This window comes from Bos grunniens, chromosome 19 (genome assembly GCF_055505025.1).
Source record: "Bos grunniens cultivar Pamir isolate PY7600 chromosome 19, Bosgru_T2T1.0, whole genome shotgun sequence".
In the NCBI taxonomy this organism is placed as follows: Eukaryota; Metazoa; Chordata; class Mammalia; order Artiodactyla; family Bovidae; genus Bos; species Bos grunniens.
Genome location: NC_141183.1, coordinates 49,472,428 through 49,490,944, shown reverse-complemented (window position 1 = coordinate 49,490,944; position 18,517 = coordinate 49,472,428). Strand labels below are relative to the sequence as shown.

At 47.7% G+C, this 18,517-nt stretch overlaps 1 protein-coding gene and 1 long non-coding RNA gene across 9 annotated transcripts in view; one reads left to right on the top strand and one right to left on the bottom strand.

Annotated features, from left to right (window-relative positions):
- HNF1B (HNF1 homeobox B) overlaps positions 1-18,517 on the bottom strand; it is a 61,212-nt gene that overhangs the window by 16,091 nt on the left and 26,604 nt on the right. For 2 of the 8 annotated variants that reach the window (XM_086360354.1, XM_086360358.1), the window contains exons 5-7: positions 7,266-7,426; positions 4,998-5,063; positions 1,396-1,531 (exon numbers count right to left, since the gene is read on the bottom strand). In XM_086360354.1, coding sequence (XP_086216480.1) covers positions 1,396-1,531; positions 4,998-5,063; positions 7,266-7,426 — 363 coding nt within the window. The remainder of the gene's footprint in view (positions 1-1,395; positions 1,532-4,997; positions 5,064-7,265; positions 7,427-18,517) is intronic. The other 6 variants (XM_086360357.1, XM_086360361.1, XM_086360359.1 and 3 more) reach the window with 4 other exon arrangements.
- On the top strand, positions 7,650-9,038 carry LOC147352603 (uncharacterized). The gene is made up of 2 exons (XR_015148278.1): positions 7,650-7,782; positions 8,963-9,038. It is a non-coding gene; the product is annotated as an uncharacterized LOC147352603 (long non-coding RNA).

The window sequence follows — 18,517 nt, the reverse complement described above, 5'->3', positions numbered from 1 at the left end:
TTTAATTTTGTGAGTCCTCTAAAGGTTCCTTTTATAAAACTAAGTGGGGAAGGTGTCAGTTTCCCAGCAGCTGAGGACAGAGAGGGGGCCAAATGTACTCATTCAATAAACTCAGGTGACTCCTATGGGCTTGGCTCTGTTTTGCCCTCAAGGAGCACAAAAGTCCATCCCTTCAGAAGTGATCTGAGGCTAGATAAGGTTTAGGAAGAATGGACAGAGGAGCGAAAAAGGCAGGAACAAATAAAAAAGTGGTTCATGTGGGCACTGGACACAGGGAGGCCACAAAGACAGCGGGTGATCCTGAGGGTAGAAGAAAGACGGGAAATGTACCTCCGATAGCTATCCCCAAGACCTCTCATGGGTGCTCCCTGGATCACAGGGAAGACTTGGCCTGAGCTGTCAACACAAGGCTGAAAATACACTGAATACGCATCAATGTCATTACTCTGAGAGCAGCATCCACAGGCACACCCATGGCAGCCTTCTTGCACTGAAATGGCCCATCTGTGATGGATGGGGACAGACTGGCTGTGGAAGGTGAGCCCCCAGGGCTAGAAGGACCTGACGCCTCGCTCCATCTTCAGGCCTGGGCATAAACAATCTATTTCTCTTTAAACCTGCCAAGGCTCAGAGATGCTATGACAGTTTCACACAGAGTTCCTTCTCAGTATGTTTCACCACCTGCCAAAGAGGTCTCATTTGACCATACAGAATTCCCCATTAAGAAGGAAGCCCATGGACTTCCCAGGTGGTCCACGAGTTAAGACTCTGCACTTCCACTGCAGGGGGTACAGGTTCAATCCCTAGTTGGGGAACTAAGATCCCACATGCCATGCCATGGGGGCATGTCCAAAATAAGATCAATTAATAAATCTTATATTTTTTTAAAAAAGAAGGGAACCCCTCATGTCTTACTCCACCTCAAACAACACAAAGGAATATCAACACAACCCAACCTCCTGGAAAACCCACCACACACTCAGGGATAGGAATGAACACTGGACAAAAATAGGAGCTACAATATTATACATATTCATACTTTATCAATGTACAAGCGTGTCTAAATACCCAGTCATTGGATTGCCCCCAACAACCCATTTTACAGATGCGAAGACTGACCCTCATAAAGATGCAATAATTTGACCCAAGATGCACAGCTGGTGAGCTATGACCCAGATTCAACTCCATTCCCTAATTTCTTCTAAGTTTAGGCTGAACAATCCAAATCATGAGGAGAGAGATAAGGAACGAAATGAGTTGAATCAAATCTACAAGGGGTGGATGAGTTGGAAGAATATCTTCTTTACTGTTGTTTTTTTTTTTTAAATCAGGTTGACTCATTTCCCAAAGCACTCCTCCCTGCCCCCAAGTTTTCTGACCGAGGACAGAGCTTACTTTGTGCAATGGCCATGACTCCAGAGAGGGGGGTCATGATGAGGTTTTGAGATTGCTGGGGATTGTGGTGGGACAGGCTGTGGATATTCGTCAGGGTGCTGACAGGGGGCAAACCTCCTCCCGAGACTGAGATCTGCTGGAGAGAAAAAACAGGAGCGGCATGAGTGGAACCCAGGAAAGAGCAGTGTCCAAAATGACACCGCTTAGCAATTCCTCGGCACAGCTAAATCACTGATACATTCATGCATTCATTCAGTAACAAGTATTAAGCACCAACTGAGGGAGAGGCACTGTTCTAGATACAGAGGAGAAAAAGGTAAGTAATATTGACCATAATCCCTTCCCTCATGTGCATTTTTGTTGACTTCCTTTGAATCACTAGCCTGTCTTAGAGATTCTTCAGCCCACGTGTATGATATGATTGTCCCTGGTTCATGCTGGAAATGGTTCTAGAAACAGACTCACAGATTTAGAGAATGAGCTTATGGTTGTCAGGAGGGGAGGAGGCTGGGAAGGGACAGTTACGGAGTTGGGGGTGGACATGTACACACTGCTATATTTAAAATGGATAACCAACAAAGTCCTACTGTATAGCACAGGGATCTCTGCTCAATGTTATAGGTCAATCTGGGTGGGGGCGGAGTTTGGGGGAGAATGGATACATGGATATGTATGGCTGAGCCCCTTTGCTGTCCCCCTGAAACTGTTACAACATTGTTAACTGGCTGTACTCCAGTGTAAAAGAAAAAAGTTTAAAAAATAAAATTAAAAAAGGAAAGAAAGTATCCTCTGTTCTGCTCTATGCTATCTGTATTATTGGTGCTAAAAATATGTGATTGCTACAAATAATAACTGGAGAAATGCCCTGGGATTCCCTAGTGTAGCAGATTAGGGCCCAGGTCTAGAGCCCAGAGTACAAGGAAACTTTCACTGAGTACAGGATCTGGGAAACACTACTCATGGATTAACTCACAAACCTCACTATACCCATGAGGCACATGCCTCTGCCATTCCCATTTCACAAACTAAAAAACAGGCTCAGAGTAGACATGCATATTACCTGAGAACCAACAACCAACAACCGAATAAATGATACCTCTGGTATTCCAACCTAGGTCTGTTTGACTCTAAAATTCAAGTTCTTACTTTTTATAGAGGGCTCTTCCCCTGCAATTATTACTAAGGTCTGTCTGGGGGAGATTAGTCATTATCCATTATTGGGCTTCTCTGCTTTTCCCAAATCTCTACTATACATTAAAAACAAACACCCCTCCCCCGCTTTTTTTTCTTTCAAGGAGCTACTATCATAATGACAAAGCTACTAAATAAGGCTTGGTCCCAGGTACCCCCACTCTGTTTCATCATTATATTTTAATGACAGATTAGTAAGAGAAAGCTACTGAGTTCTGTGTATTTTATCCAAGGCCACTCTGATTCCTTTTATTAAGGATTGAATCCTTTCATTTATTCCTAATAGTGTCTTTTCCTTAATGATTGTCATTTTCCCAAGTGTATATATAATGGCATTACAAGCATATAATGCTAAAAAGGTCTCTCCTCCTTGCTAGTGTCATATTGCCTGGGTTAGAACTTTCTGAATAGTATTAACCAGTCACAGATGTAATACCAGTAACAATGTAATAGACATGCTTAATTTGATTCTATGTTATCAGAAATACTTCCACTATTTCCCCATGAATTATAAGCTTTCAGTTTTACACACACATACACACAACACACACACACAACATACTTTTATTCATGATTAAGTACCTTACTTTTTTGTGGTTTTAAAATAATTTTAAAAATTATTACTAAGAAAGGACTGTTCCCCTCTCACTCTGAACTAACCCAGACATTCTTCATGGCACCAGGAATGCTCACAGGTGGCTTAGGGTTGGGATACATACATCAGATGTTTGAGTTGCCTTTTCCTTGTGACCCAGAGCTCCTCAGATTAGAGCTCTCAGACCAATACCCCTGGAAGACACTATCTCCTGCTTGCCCTTCTGATCAATCCCATAGCTTCCAAAGTGAGGTTGAAAAAGAAAGAAAGAAAAAAAACCCCAAACAGGTTTGTTTGTGTTTTAAAAATGAGCATCACGTTGTGAGTTAGGGGTCACATGACCAAGAAGGAATTCTGACCACATCAAACAAGAGAGAACCAGCTTGTTTGCCAGACTTGTTTTTCAAAATGTCAGTCATTAAAAAAAGAAAAAAATCAGTGACCTGCCTTCAGACTCTCTCGAGTAATGCAGTCCTTTGCAGAAAGTCAATGGAGTGACAGTAATCTCTACCATTTCAATGTTTGATTTCAATGGTGAAAGAGAAAAGTGGGTGCCGATAATAAAAACAAAACGTGTATGGCTTTAGTGTTGCTTTTCTTTAAATCATTCATGTAAAGCAGAATTTTCTTTTCAATTGGAGGATACTTGCTTTGCTATGTCATGTTGCTTTCTGAACAACAGTGTGATTTCAACAGTGTGATTCAGCTGTAAGTGCTCATATAGCCCCTCCTCCTCGAGCCTCTCTGCCCCGCCCCCCGCTTTAACGTATCTAAAGTGCTTTCACTGATTGTCCTCAATAGATAAGGACACATGTAGGAAGGCATTATGATGATTGCCCTGTTTTATAGATTAAGAAGGGCTTCCCGTGTGGCTCAGTCTGTAAAGAATCTGCCTGCAATGCAGGAGACCAGGGTTCAGTCTCTGGGTTGGGAAGATCCCCTGAGAAGGGAATAGCAACCCACTCCAGTATTTTTGCCTGGAGAATCCCATGGACAGAGGTGCCTGGCAGGCTACGGTCCATGGTGTGGCAAGAGTTGGACACAACTGAGTAACTAAACCACTGCCACAGAATAAGTAAACTGAGCCTCAGAAGAGTCGAGAGAGTAGCTCTGTGTCACCTGACTAGTAAGCAAGGAAGCCAGAATTCAAACCCAGTTTTGCTGCACCCCAAATTCCATCTCCTTCCTATTTGGGGGGTCACCTTGGTCAAGTTCCTTCCTACTCTAAAATGCAACCATTGGGACTTCCTTGGTGGTCCAGTGGTTAAAACTTCACCTTCCAATGCAGGGGTTGCAGGTTCCATCCCTGGTCAGGGGACTAAGATCCCAGATGCCTCGATGCCAAAAAAAAAAAAGATAAGGTAACCAATTCAATAAAGACTTTAAAAATGATCCACATCAAAAAAAAAGAGAGAAAAAATGAATGTCATTTAAAAAATGACATAAAAAAATTAATAAAACGCAACCATCGCCTTTGCCTCCAGGACTGATGGAAGACAGGGAGCTGCCAAGAGTATCAGTCTCCATCCTCACAGGGTAATCTGGAGAGTTTGGATGGTATCAGCGTTGCCTTCTGCAGGCCTTTGCTATGTGCTCCACATGCCTACTGCCTATGAGGGTGATGCTGTTACCCCTCCTTTGCAGACAAGGGAATGGAAGTTTGGAGAAATTAAGAAATGTGCGCAAGTGGTACAGTGGCCATGAACGGCGGGCGATCTGCCTCTAGGGCTGAGCTTTTCACCATGGGGGTCTGTTGCTTTGATGCTGTGAGAGTATCCGGCGTATGCTTTTCTAAAACACAAGGTTCAACACTCACAGACGGCAACCTGAAAGCTGGCCAGCTCTTTGTGGACGTGTGCCACTCGGGAATGGGATGGGGTCCCTGGAGTACAAAAAGAAAGCTCAGATGCGTTACCCTCGTTTCCAAAACCGATCCCTGGGGGATGATTTCAAATGCACATTCTACTTGAAGTCAGCACACAGAGACTGTCATTCCCTGGCTGGGGCTCACCCCCAAAACAGCAGAATTACAGGCAATCCTCGCCCCACCCCGGTGACGCAGGCATTGTTATCCCCCATTTTCCAGATGAGGAAACTGAAATTAGGCAATGTCCATCCTTCCACTGATAAACAACAACAGCCCAAGACGTGGGCACACTGGTTCCCTCGCCGGCGTTATTTTTAACCATCCTCTCCACTTCTGTCTTTGGTGGACCAAGATCTGCGATGGGCTCGTTACCTATTAACCGAAAACAGAATTTGGGCACCCAGCGATAGTGACATAACATATGAGCCCGGGTGTTGGAAACTAGTGAAAAGCTGGTCGCTGCAAACAAGCTTCCAGGTGTTTGCTAACATTGAGGTGTGCTGTCCTGGTCAATCATCAATCCAATAACAGACTGCCCATTAGGGCGCTGTCGAGCAGAAGAGGAAGAAAAGAGCGTGCCCTGAGGCTGCCTGTGGAGCGCCCCAGCCTGGGCGAGGCCGTTTGCTTCTCAGGAGGAAGGAAAGAAGGGCTCACAGGGAAACACCAAGGACCTTCAAGCAACAGGAGAGGTCTCCCTCCATATGTCCTCCACGGGGGAGCCGTGATCTCTTCCTCAAGGCTCCCCTCCTCCTCCGGGGAAGTCTGGGCAATCCTTGGGTCTCACGAGGCAGCCAAAGAAGAAGCTTAAGGGATGAGGGATGGGCAAGGGGGCTGCAAAATGCCTCCCACTGGAGCATCTTCTGTCTCCTGTTGCAGAGCCCATGACCAGGAAGCCATCGGCTCAGGTCCCCAGACTAGAGTTGGCATCCACCTCGGAAACTACACTTTGTTTTTCCTCCAGGGAGCTGGGGACTCAATCACCTGTGACTCACCATTCCTGTGTTGCCTACACAGCGCACACGTCAAGGTCTAAAATGGCCTCAGCTCCCTGCCCTGCCCCCCCACCTGCCTCTGGGTCAGACGCCTTGAGGGTGCAGGGCTCCACCTCGGCTCGGAAGCCAGGAATCCGCAGCTCCTCCCTCCCCTGAAACACAGAGCATGACCCGAAGAATCAAGTTTTCCACGTCCTACCCTTCCCAGTGTCGCCACGCTCGTGTTGTCTCGGAAGCCACCCTCCCAAGGGTGCACTGGTGTTGCTTGCAGCTTAGAACCTTGAAAATTCAGCATCAACTACTCTATTCCTCACCGGGGTGCTCAGCTGACATCTGAGAGGGTAGGCTGTGGTTACTGGTAGAGAAAACGTCATTGAGGGGGAAACAATACTGATATTCACCTAAGAACCACCATGCTGTCATTCACTGAATATTTACCGTCCCAAACACAGTGCTGAGTACCTCTCGTGTTATCATATTTGTTCCGCCAACAACCCTAGTGTTATTACCCACGTTTTATAGACGAGAAAGAAAGAGCTTAGAACCTGGCCAAGGCTACACGGCAATTAAGTGCCAGAGCTGGGATTGGAACCCAGTCATTGCAAACTTCAAAGTCGGTGTTCCCCACTTCCCCCCCAGACCCCGCCCCCCGCAATAAGCCCCACCCCACACACCGTTCTGTGCTATGATCCTCACGGGTGCCCAGTGGCCTTCAAAACCCCAGGGCCGGAAGCTTCACCACCTCCTGCCACCCACTCAATCCTGACTTCCCTCACCCTACTAGGCAGCATCAGGGGAGTGCTGAAGAGAAAGGGGAGGGGAGTTTCAAAGTGAGGTGCTCCCTGGGTTAAAAAATCTGGCTTTGGAGGCCCTGGGTTGGTTGAGGGGGGGTGGGGATGAATGAACATTTTTATCAACTTAAATGTCACTGGCAGCCCCAAAACAAACAGGGTCCCACCCGGCTTGCTCCTTTATGAGGCATTCAATCAATAAAATGAGAGCAGGGCTCTGTCAGATTTATTGGCTGGGTTCAAACCGAACACCTCTTCCACCCGCCGGAGGCTGGGTCACCGGCTCTACCTTTCCGTTCCAACTCTGGACGGCCCCCGTTTTCCCCGGTGGGGCTACAATGGTTCATTGTTTCAGGCAGGCCTTGTGAGAAGTTGTGTTTGTTTTGCCTCTTATCTTATCAGCTCCAGAGCTACAATGGCCCAGGTGTACTCACCATTTTACCATCAGGTGAGAGGAGATTGTGGCCTGGGTCCAGGCTGGCTGGAGAGACTTGCTGTAAAACCGACTGGCTAGTCACCATGGCGCTGTTGCCATGGTGACTGATTGTTGAGGAGGAAGTGACCTCATTGCTTGCCTGCTGGCTGTAGCGCACTCCTGCAAAACAAGGCAGACCCAACAGTGGAATATTAGTGCCACCTGAGCCCCCGGGATCACTTGTTTTCTAGGGGAGCCGACAAGCGGGGAAAACACTGCCCTCTTTCCCCTGTCTTTCTGTGAGACATATCAGCTGTCTTTCTCTAGGGCAGAGGTTGCTCGGCCTCTGCTTGAAGTCTGGAATGGAAGCTCCATGAGGGCAGAGTGTTTTTATTTCTGTGTTGTTTTGCTCCTTGCTGTATTCTCTTGATTGGTGTTGTTTAATTGCTAGGTCATGTTTGATTCTTTTGCAATTTCACGGACTATAGTCTGCCGGGCTCCTCTCTCTGTGGGATTTTCCAAGCAAGTATACTGGAGTAGGTGGCCCTTTTCTTCTCCAGGGGACCTTCCCAATCCAAGGATTGAACCTGTGTCTCCTGCATTGGCAGACAGATTCCTTACCACTGAGCCACCTGGGAAGCCCCTTCCCTTGGTAGCCACATGATAAATATGTCAAATGAATGAACAAACAGATGGATGGATTCTACTTCTTGTTGCTTCTACATAGTGCTTTTAGGTTTTAGGGGCTTTCCCATCCCAGCTGGAGTATTTCTTTTGCTCTTCAAAATACCTTTTAGAAATGTTTCCCTGGCATTGCTTGGCTAGGTAGGGCTGCAGAGTATGAACTGACAGGTTTTACAGAGAGGCACTGGCCCAGTGACCCTTGAAAGTGAAAGTGGCTCCGTCGTGTCCAACTCTTTGTGACTCCATGGACTGTAGTCCATGGTATTCTCCAGGCCAGAATACTTGAGTGGGTAGCCTTTTCCCTTCTCCAGGGTATCTTCCCAACCTAGGGATCGAACCCAGGTCTCCTGCATTGCGGTGGATTCCTTACCAGCTGAGCTACAAGGGAAGCCCAAGAATACTGGAATGGGTAGCCTATCCCTTCTCCAGTGGTTCTTCCCGACCCAGGAATAGACCTGGGGTCTCCTGCATTGCAGGTGGATTCTTTACCAACTGAGCTATCAGGGAAGCCATGACCCTTGTAAGGGCCACAACAAAATGCATCGTTCTGTGTACCACCATTCTGGTCAAGGCCCAGTGACCGATGGGACAACAGCAGAGCACGATGGGGCCAGGGCTGTAGCTAGGACGCTTTGGTCCTGGAACTCACATTCCTTCAGTGGGGTCCCCTTTGGCTGACTTCCAGGGCCCAGGGGAAGGTGTGTCTGCCCGGAGGTGGGGCAGGCAGCACCCATAGGCAGGAAGTGAATGCCTAGCAGACCACTGCTGTTTGGTCTGCCAGGGAGGGGAGAAGCAAGCATGTGTACAGCCTCGCGGCTCTGACTCTCCCTCTCCTCAGGAAAGGGACAGTGCTGGGCGACTGGAGGAAGCTGAAGGCAGAAGAGAACCTGGAGCCAGTGTACAGAGTTCAAGTCCTGTTTGATGTGCCCATGAAACAGCCAGAGACAAAGCTGAGGGGGTAGCCAGGCCATCCTGCCCTAAGCTCAAAGCTGAGAAAGACCACGTTCTTATTTTCTGCCTTGGATTTGACAGGTTTAGGGGACCCTGTTCCTACCTGCAAGAGACAGAGAACAAATGCCTAAGGAATCCTTTGGCACGGAGGACCAAATTCTCCTTCATTTCTCCTTCCGCCCAGTTCCCCAGGATGAAACATCACTGCATCAAGCGTCCAAGTTCTGTTGGCCCGCTCACCCCCTGCCCTGCCTCCAGCCCCCAGGGGAGCACCCCCACCCCCACCTGCTTGAGGAGGCTACAAAAGCTCCCCTGGGAGCCAGGCAGGGCTGCCATAACCAGTAGCCTGTAATTAACCAAGACAGAGCTTGCCGAGAGGAGACCCAAGCCAGTTTTCCTTGGATTGTTCGAAGGACGTTCCCCAGGGCTGAAATGACCTAGAGCTTAAGAAGGGTGGGGAGAAAACAAACACACGCTGGAGCAGGAGTCTAACCTTCAAGAGCAGCTTGTCAGACTACAAAGTGGTCTGATGCGTGTTCTGTGTGTGCGCTTCTGTTGGTTGTTTCCTTTGATGCAAGGGGCTGCTGACGGGGATGGTGTCGGAGGCAGGACAACACTGGAATTCGGTCGTTACAGGGCTGGGGCACTATATTTTAGGGGGAACAGGGGCCACAACGTTCAAAGGAATGAAGGAAGACTTCCACGTCTCCAAACCAACATCGCCTGCCCAGTCCTGTCTGTCTTCCTCTGTACCTATCTGCAGTTCCTAGGTCTCATTGCCACTACCCTCTACTCCATCCCACTGGGTTTAAATTAGGTCCTTTTGCTCTGCTCATATTTGCCCCTGGGTTCCCAGGAGGATGCTTACCTAGGAGAAGAGAGATCTGAAACTTTGTGAGCTCAGTAGGCAGCTGGGTCCACCGGAAAAGGGGAGAGGCAGAAAGAAGGGTTTTCTAACGAGGAGAGCTAATGGGAAGATTGTGTGCTCTGGAGCGGGACAAACTTGGATTTCAATCCTAACTTTGCTCTTAACGAAGAGCAAAGATGTGTGATCTTGGGGAAATCACTTCTCTCTCTGTGGTTCAGTTTCCTCTTGTAAAATGAAGAGATCGCTTCCTTAATATGGCTAGTCTGGATCAGAAATAACATCTAGGAAACTCCTCGTAGAAAGTCAAATAAATCGCACCCACGGCTTGGGATCCTACAGGAAGGGAGCTGGTGTAGGGATGGACTCAAAGATATTTGTCCTATGACTCCAGAATTCTGGACAATGGAGGGTAGATTCTAAGTCCTGAATGGAATTACTTCCCACGGAGAATCATTCCCAAAGAATCTGGCTCTGCTGCAACCACTGATGCTTCATCCTGGAAGCAACTTGGGAGGGAGACCTGGCCCCTGCCCTCTTGTTCTTTCCTTTCAGAGAAAATGGACTTCACCCTGCTTTTCTGCCACTTCCTCTGACTCCCTGACCAGCTATTTACCTCCCCAAGATGCTCTGCTCCTGAGAGTGTAGTGATAACGCTGGGAGTCAGGTGAGTTTTCACCTCCCAGCTTGTCCCCATCATCGATTTGGTCTCAAGTCAAACAGACGCTAGCTTTCCCCTATTTAATTTGGCTGAAGGAAGAGGGCCAGTCCTCAGACGATCAAATATGGGTCACTGGGAGACTTCTCCCCTACCCCCAGGCTACATAATTATTTATTTAAAAATAATTAACCAAAGGTATCCACAGGAAACAAAAGCCTGCTTTACATGGGAGCTTGGCAGGAGGGAGGCGAGAGCCATTTGTTAGTATAGCCAAGGCTGCAGCGCCTTGCAGTCCTTGTTTTCTCCCCTAGCAGAACCTCATTATGGGAGAAATGTAACAGGGAGATGCTCTCGAAAGGCAAATGGTCCTAGACCTCCGCACCCTCCTTGAAGGACCTCTGGTTAAGAGACAGTGTCTGGCTGGGGACTAGGGGATCTCTGTTTTGAGCTCAGCTCTGCCATCAGTGTATTGGGTGAGCTCCAGCCCCCCTTCAGCTCTCAGTCAGAGGACTGCCTGCTTTGGTCGGGGGTGGGGGGGCGGGGAGGAGGAGCTTTTACCACTGCAAAGTGGGGTGGGAAGCAAGTGATTTTTTTTTCAAGTATCACAATGTTTATTGATGGATACAAGTATATAAAATCAGAGCATGAACATGACCTGATAAATTAAGCAGACTTAATACCACTTGCTGCTACTGCTGCTGCTAAGTCGCTTCAGTCGTGTCCGACTCTGTGCGACCCCATAGACGGTGGCCCACCAGGCTCCCCCGTCCCTGGGATTCTCCAGGCAAGAACACTGGAGTGGGTTGCCATTTCCTTCTCTAATGCATGAAAGTGAAAAGTGAAAGTGAAGTCGCTCAGTCGTGTCCGACTCTTTGCAACCCCATGGTCTGCAGCCTACCAGGCTCCTCTGTCCATGGGATTTTCCAGGCAAGAGTACTGGAGTGGGGTGCCATTGCCTTCTCCATAATACCACTTACTAAGAGTGAAAGTGTTAGTTGCTCAGTTGTGTCAGACTCTCTGCAACCCCACAGACTGTAGCCCGCCGCCAGGCTCTTCTGTCCATGGGACTCTCCAGACAAGAGTATTGGAGTGGGTTGCCATTTCCTTCTCCAGGGGATCTTGCCGGCCTAAGGATTGAACCTGGGTCTTCTGCATTGAAGGCAGATTCTTTACCGTCTAAGCCACCAGGAAACCCACAGCTAAGAGGGACCAGTTCAAAGTCTCACCGTTTCTTTCACACCTACAAAGACCACTTTAAGGGCATTTATTATGATCTCTCAAAACTGATCAGTTCTGTGCAAGGAAACCATGTTTCTTTTAAAAAGACCTGCGCACTTGCCCAGGCTCAAGGATATTAAAATGTCTCACATAAAGCCCATTACTAGAGGTAGAAATACCTCTACCAGTACTGGTGCTAGTGGTGGACCCCAGAGGAGGGCATGGCACCCCACCCCAGTGTTCTTGCCTGGAGAACCCCATGGACAGAGGAGCCTGGCAGGCTGCTGTCTATGGGGTCGCAGAGTCAGACATGACTGACTAAGCACAGCACAGTGGTAAAGAACCCACCTGCCAACCCAGGAAACATAAGAGACCGGGGTTCGATACCTGAGTTGGCAAGATCCCCTGGAGGAGGGCATGGCAACCCACCAGTATTCTTGCCTGGAGAACCCCATGGACAGGGAAGTCTGGTGGGCTACAGTCCCTAGGGTTGCAAAGAATCAGACGTGACTAAAGCACCTTAGCACACATGTGCACTTGCCCAGGCTCATGGATATTAAAATCGAGCACATAAAGCCCATTACTGGATGTAGAAATACAGCAATATACTATTACAGCAACAAACATCAATTACAGTTAAGAATTTTTCTGTAACAGCCAAATGGATAATTAACTATTGCAACAACCTGCTCCAGGCGCACCTGTAACCTTTCCTGCTGATGCTTCTCTCACCAAGAATTTGGCAATCACTCAGGCTCCTGAGAGGGAGGCCGTAATGGGCCAGCCGCCTTAAAAGGGGATGCCGAGGTGAAGGGTAATATCACAAGGTCTCTGCCCCCGGCAAGACCAGCCATGTGTTCTTCTTAGAGGATGGAGAGGCCAGGTCCTTGTGTATTTCACAAACTCAGAAGAGGGCTCGAAAGGAGAACCGAAGCAGAATAGGCTCTGGTGCCAGGTGACCCGGGTTTAGATCCTGATTCTACCACATAAGAGCTGTGTGACCTTGGGGGAATTACTTAACCTCTCTGATCTTTGGTTTCTTTATTGTTAACGGTTTCCATCTCTTCAGTCACTGGGGAAAAGACTGGATGTGTTAACAGGTGTGAAATTACCCAGATCATGTTTGGCATATAACAGTTACTTGAGACACATCTGTTTCTCCTGAGGGGGGATGGTCTTTGTCTAAAAGGCATTTTTAGGAAGATTGAATTTACAGAACTCAGAATCCTGTGCCAGGCACCATGGCAGGAAGCCTGGAAGAAGTGGAATGGCATCTTCCCTTCTCTGAAAATGAACATATGACACTCTGGTTTAACAGTGGCTGGCTAAAGGTGCCAGGCAGATAGCCACAGAGCTCCCACAGGAGCAATGAGAAGGCCAGAGAGTGGCCACGTATTTCCCACTCAATTCCTGGTTTCAATTCAGTTAATTGTCCACATCCCTATCACTGGCCCTAAGAACCACAGCAAATGTGTCCAGCAGCAAAAAGCTGGTATCTAGAGACATCCCTGAGGCCTTGGTGAGGAGGTGTCAACTCTCGCCTGTTTCCAGTCCTCAGCATCATGGGAGATGATGCTGTTTCTGAATTGCCAACAGCATGTGGGACAGAGACAAATCACTTGGTTTCTATCCAGTATGGCTGCAAGCTTGTGGTTTCAGAAGCCAGCCTCTCTCCATGCCCTGCATTCCTGCACCCACACCCATCTCCAGGGCACTCTTCACATTGCTGCACGTCGGGATTTCTTTCTAGAACAAAACTGCACCATCGCACTGCCCTGTTTGGACACTTAACACGGCTCTTCACTCCCTCCTGGAAAAGCCCCTACGCCTGAGACTGGCAGAATTGGGCCATTACGACTCCGTTCTGCCTTATTTGTGTCGTCTGTCACCACATCCCAGACAGTCATGTCAGAACCCTGCCATCTGCTGCCTCCGTGCCTTTGCTTATGCTGTTCCCTGTGTCTGGAATGCTCTTCCCTGCTTCTCCATGTCCCATCCTTTAAGCAGGCTAAATGTCACCTCTTCCGTGAAGCTCTTCTAGATTCATCCAGTAGTTATCTCTTCTATCCTTTGTATTCTACATGCAGTAGTGACTGACAGCAGAGGCTGGTCACCTGCACAGAAATGCTTGGATGATATGTCTCCTTCTCTGTCTCTCTTAAAGGAAGAGATGACTTTTTACTCATTCGTGCATCCTCAGAACCTAGCAGAGCAGCTGATGTGTGAATATTTACTGAATGAGAGAATAAGCCCTTAGGTGCTTTGAGCATCCCAGCCCCAGAACATGGGAGCATCCCTTCCGGCAGAAGGACAAAATACAGTCAGTGCTGTGCTAATATTGATACTAAAAGTGTGGATTGGGGGAATTCCCTGGCAGTCCAGTGGTTAGGATGCTGTGATTTCACTATCCAGGGCGTGGGTTCAGTCCTTGATTGGGGAACTAAGATCTCGCAAGCTTTGTGGCAAGGCCAAATTAAACAAAAGTGTGGATTGACTCTGGGCTTCCCTGGTGGCTCAGATGGTAAAGAATCTGCCTGCAATGCAGGAGACCCAGGTTCAATCCCTGGGTTGGGAAGATTCCCTGGAGAAGGAAATGGCAACCCACTCCAGTGTTCTTGCCTGGAGAATCCCATGGACAGAGGAGCCTGGTGGCAGACTACAGTCCATGGGGTCGCTAAGGGTCGGACACGACTGAGCAACTAACACACACACAAGGATGGGCTTCAATTCGATTGATATATTAGGGAATAACTTGAGTGTAACATCCATTTCAGAAATCTGCATCCAGCTTAATGGAGCCACAATAGAAAAACACTACAGTTTTTTTAAAAGCTTTTTTTTTTTTTAAAATTAAAGTATCATTGATTTACAGTGTTCTGTTAATTTCTGCTGTACAGCAAAGTGACTTAATTATATACATATATATATTCTTTTCTATATTATTTTCCATTCTGGGTTATCCCAGGATATTGAATAGAGTTCCCTGTGTTAAACAGTAGGGCCTGGTTTATCCATTCACATAGGAATACACTAAATGCACGCGTGCACACACACACACACACACACACACACACTCTCACACCCTTCAAACATGTCAATTCACTGCATGTGCCATAGCCACATCCATCCACATCATTTGAAGTTACAACTTTCCTTCCGATTTCAGATAAGTCTCTGCCCACCACCTCAATAATTCACCAGCTTCGCCGCTTCCGACACCCACTTCAATAGGCAAACTTCAGAACTTTCTCAAGGTAAAGTGCCATATTTATTGTTGCACAGCGTTTATGTATTTCCTAAGCATTTAACAGGTGTAAAACTGCTAATGTTTTTTTATTAGACTCTTATCTTTTTTAAAAGGTGTCACTGACGAAGTTTTTGAGTGTTGTGCCCTTAACCCCATTTTTTTTCCCATAAGCACTGCAAATTTTATTGTGTGACCTTGCAAAGCACGGTGGTTTTTACGATGGCTATGTCGGGTTCTAGAAAACTGAATGCGGCCCTATCTTCAAAGATGGATGCAACCGCCTGTCAGGAGGACCCTGGGGAGGAGCTGCCTAGGGTGTAATTAACCACAGGAACTTTCCATACCAGTGCTTCAGGAGCTCAGAACTACCCCCCGCAGAGCTCTCGACAAGTTTCAAAAAACAGTTTAGGAGTTTGGGATTAACATATACACACTACTAAATACAAACGAGATAAGCAACAAAGACCTACTGAATAGTGCAGGGAACTATACCCAATATTTTGTAATAAACTATAGGGGAGAAACCTGAAAAAGAATCTATGTATGTATTACTGAATCACTTTGCTGTACACCTGAAACTAATCAAAATTGTAAATTAACTATCATTTTTTTTTGTCTGTCCCATGTACCCTTTGTTTACAAAGTCCTTCCACAATTCATTTTTCATCCCATCAACTCTATGAGGAAGAAAGTAGACAGGACTTGTCTAGACTGGATACATAAAGCTGAGTCTTGTGGCTCCAGAGAGCCAGGGCACCACGCTCCTCGGGATGAGCTAGGGCAAAGTGCCGTCTTTCTCTACTCTTGACCCCCCATCTTCTGACTCATGTAGTCCACTCAACAGGAGGATCTAACCTGACCATCTCCTCCCATTTGTCAAAACTTTGTTCTTTATACTTCAGTTTTTCTGTGTGTGTGCGTGTGTGTGTGTGCAGTCAGTCTTGTTCAACTATTTGTGACCCCATGGACTGTAGCCCGCCAGGGTCCTCTGTCCATGGGAATTTCCAGGCAAGAATACTGGAATGGGTTGCCATTTCCTCCTCCAGGGGAATCTTCCTGACCCCGGGGATCAAATTTGTGTATCCTGCAGCTTCTGCACTGGCATGTAGGTTTTTTTTTTTACCACTGAGCCACTTGGGAATCTCACTTCAATTTTTTTAAATGGTGAAAAAAAGACCAGTTGAGACCCCAATTCCATAGTTCTAGAAATCAACTGGGCACCAGTGTCCAGCCACTTTAAACTCATACTCTGCCTCTCTGCTTTGACTTTCTGATGATTCCTGGCCCGTCAATTTCTGGGCCTCAACATTTTTGTCTATAACCTGGGCATGCAGATCTCCCTTCCTCAGAAGCCAGAATGATAAATGAATAAAACGAAGTTAGAAAAAAATATATAAAGTTAGGAAAGCTCTAGGTTTTCCTGGAAAAGAAAATGCTGGGCAAACAGAAGAGCAGTGTCAGTTTAGAAAGTATGACCAGAATTGCTCTTTTATAGAAAGAAGCAAAGAGGTGGGGTCTCCTGGGCAGTGAGAGAGGCTCAGCTTGACCCCATGTGGGGGTCCCTTTCACTGGGGTCTGTAAGCTGCACCCAGAATCCGGTGGGATGCCTTTCACCCTTGACATTTCCAAGCCAATCACCCATCCCTGATAATGCAGGAATGTTCCTCTGGCTGGTGGACCTCTGCCAGCTCAAGGGCTCGTCCCAGCCACCAACAGAGTAAACATTACTCAACCGACCAGGGCCCTGTCACACACATTCTTCCCCTGTGTTCCTAACCTCACGCAGAGCACAGCCCGGCCCTGTCGGGTCTGGAAATGGGAATCGAAAAATCAGGCAGGAGCGAGAGTGCAGAGGAGAAAGAGCTTCCAGAAAGGAAACAACCACGTCCATCAATTATAAGCAGACAGAGCTGTCTTCCCTGTGAAGTCAAAACACACTGGGCTGGCGGGGGTGGTGGCTGCGACAGAAAGGAATTAAGCCAGTCTTGATGGGTCCAGTACCGCATCCTTATAAGTCCTCTCCTCCTTTTCCTAAAGAGGAGCCACTTTTTAATTTTTAGTTGCCGCCTGTGGGATCTTGAGTTGAGGCACGTGAACTCAGTAGCGGCATGTGGGATCTGGTTCCCTGACCAGGGATCAAACCCTGGTCCCCTGCATTGAGACCCCAGTCGTAGCCCCTGGACCACGAGGGAAGTCCCGAGGAGTTCCCTTTCTTGAGGAGAGAGGCAGAGACACAAATTATTCAGACTGGTGAACTTATAAGACACTCATTTGGGGATGAAAGAATGTGAACAATTCCCCCGGCTTGAAATTGAGAACTCAAAACTTGAAAACTTTCCAAGAGGCTGGCATTGCTGCCTCAGTTTCCTCGCTGGCCACACAGGACCATCGCCGGTTCTTATTAACATTTTCTTCTCTCCGAGGATACAGATGGATGTTTGCCAAAGATTAAAAATCTGAAAGCCTGGGAGTAAAAATCTGAGGCAAGATGAAAGCAATTTAAACACGGGGCTGGCTTCAATTCCAGATCTCTTTCTCCCCGAGGTGGCTTAGTTAGGAGTCCAATTCAAAAGAGGAGAAACACAGACAGGCCTGCGGGGACGGTAAACATTCTTGAACTCAAGGAGTAAAAGTTGAGTGATACTTCAGGGAAGCCCACAAACTGGTTTTCTTATAAAAATCAAAGCAAACGTAACCAAGGAAAGAAAAAGGCTTCTATCAAAAGCATCTTGGCTGAGAAAAGAAGCAAATGTGCATGCACCTGAGAAATGGCTCAGGTAGGGAGGTGGACAGGGCGCCAGCAACTCCGCCTGTCCTCCGCACAAAGCCCAGCTTGGCCACCACACCTGCTCCTTAGCAGAGAGAGGGTTTCTGCTGGCAAACGCCAGAGGGTTTGCAGGGAGCACGCCAGCCTGGAGATGCAATTGCAGGTGGAAGCCACCCGGGTTAACCCTCGAGAAGCTGAGAGGTCTTCACACCTGTAAGTGTTTTACACGGTCTGCTTCTCAGTGGGTTCCAGATGCCCACTGGACAGAGTGGAAAGCCAAGGTTCAAAGAGGAAGAAGTCATTTTCACCACCTCTTACCTAGGGTCTCCCAGCAAAGAAGAGCTATTCTAAAGCTGACCTCTCTCCTTTCCTGAAAGCCCCACATTGACCCCAGATACACACTGACCCCAGAATGAACCTCGGGGCTTCCCAGGTGGCGCTAGCGGTAAAGAACCTGCCTGCTAATGCAGGAGACATAAGAGACACGGGTTCGAATCCTAGGTCAGGATGATCCCCTGGAGGAGGGCATGGCAACCCACTCCAGTATTCTTGCCTGGAGACTCCCATGGACAGAGAAGCCTAGCAGACTACAGTCCATGGGGTCGCAAAGAGTCAGATACAACTGAAGTGACTTGGCATACACACACATGCTGAGCCTCCCATGATAATGCACAAATAGTTTGAAATGACTTTGCCTCTTTTCTTGTTTCTTGGCTGCATCTCTCACTGGAACATAAGCCCGATGAGGGCAGGACCTTGTCTGTCTTCTCCACAATCTCCTTCCTCAGAACCTTGCACAGACTATGCTCTGCCCTCGATAAGAGGACATGAGGAATGAATGCATGACCTGCCCTTCAACCTGACCAAGCAGTGGAGAA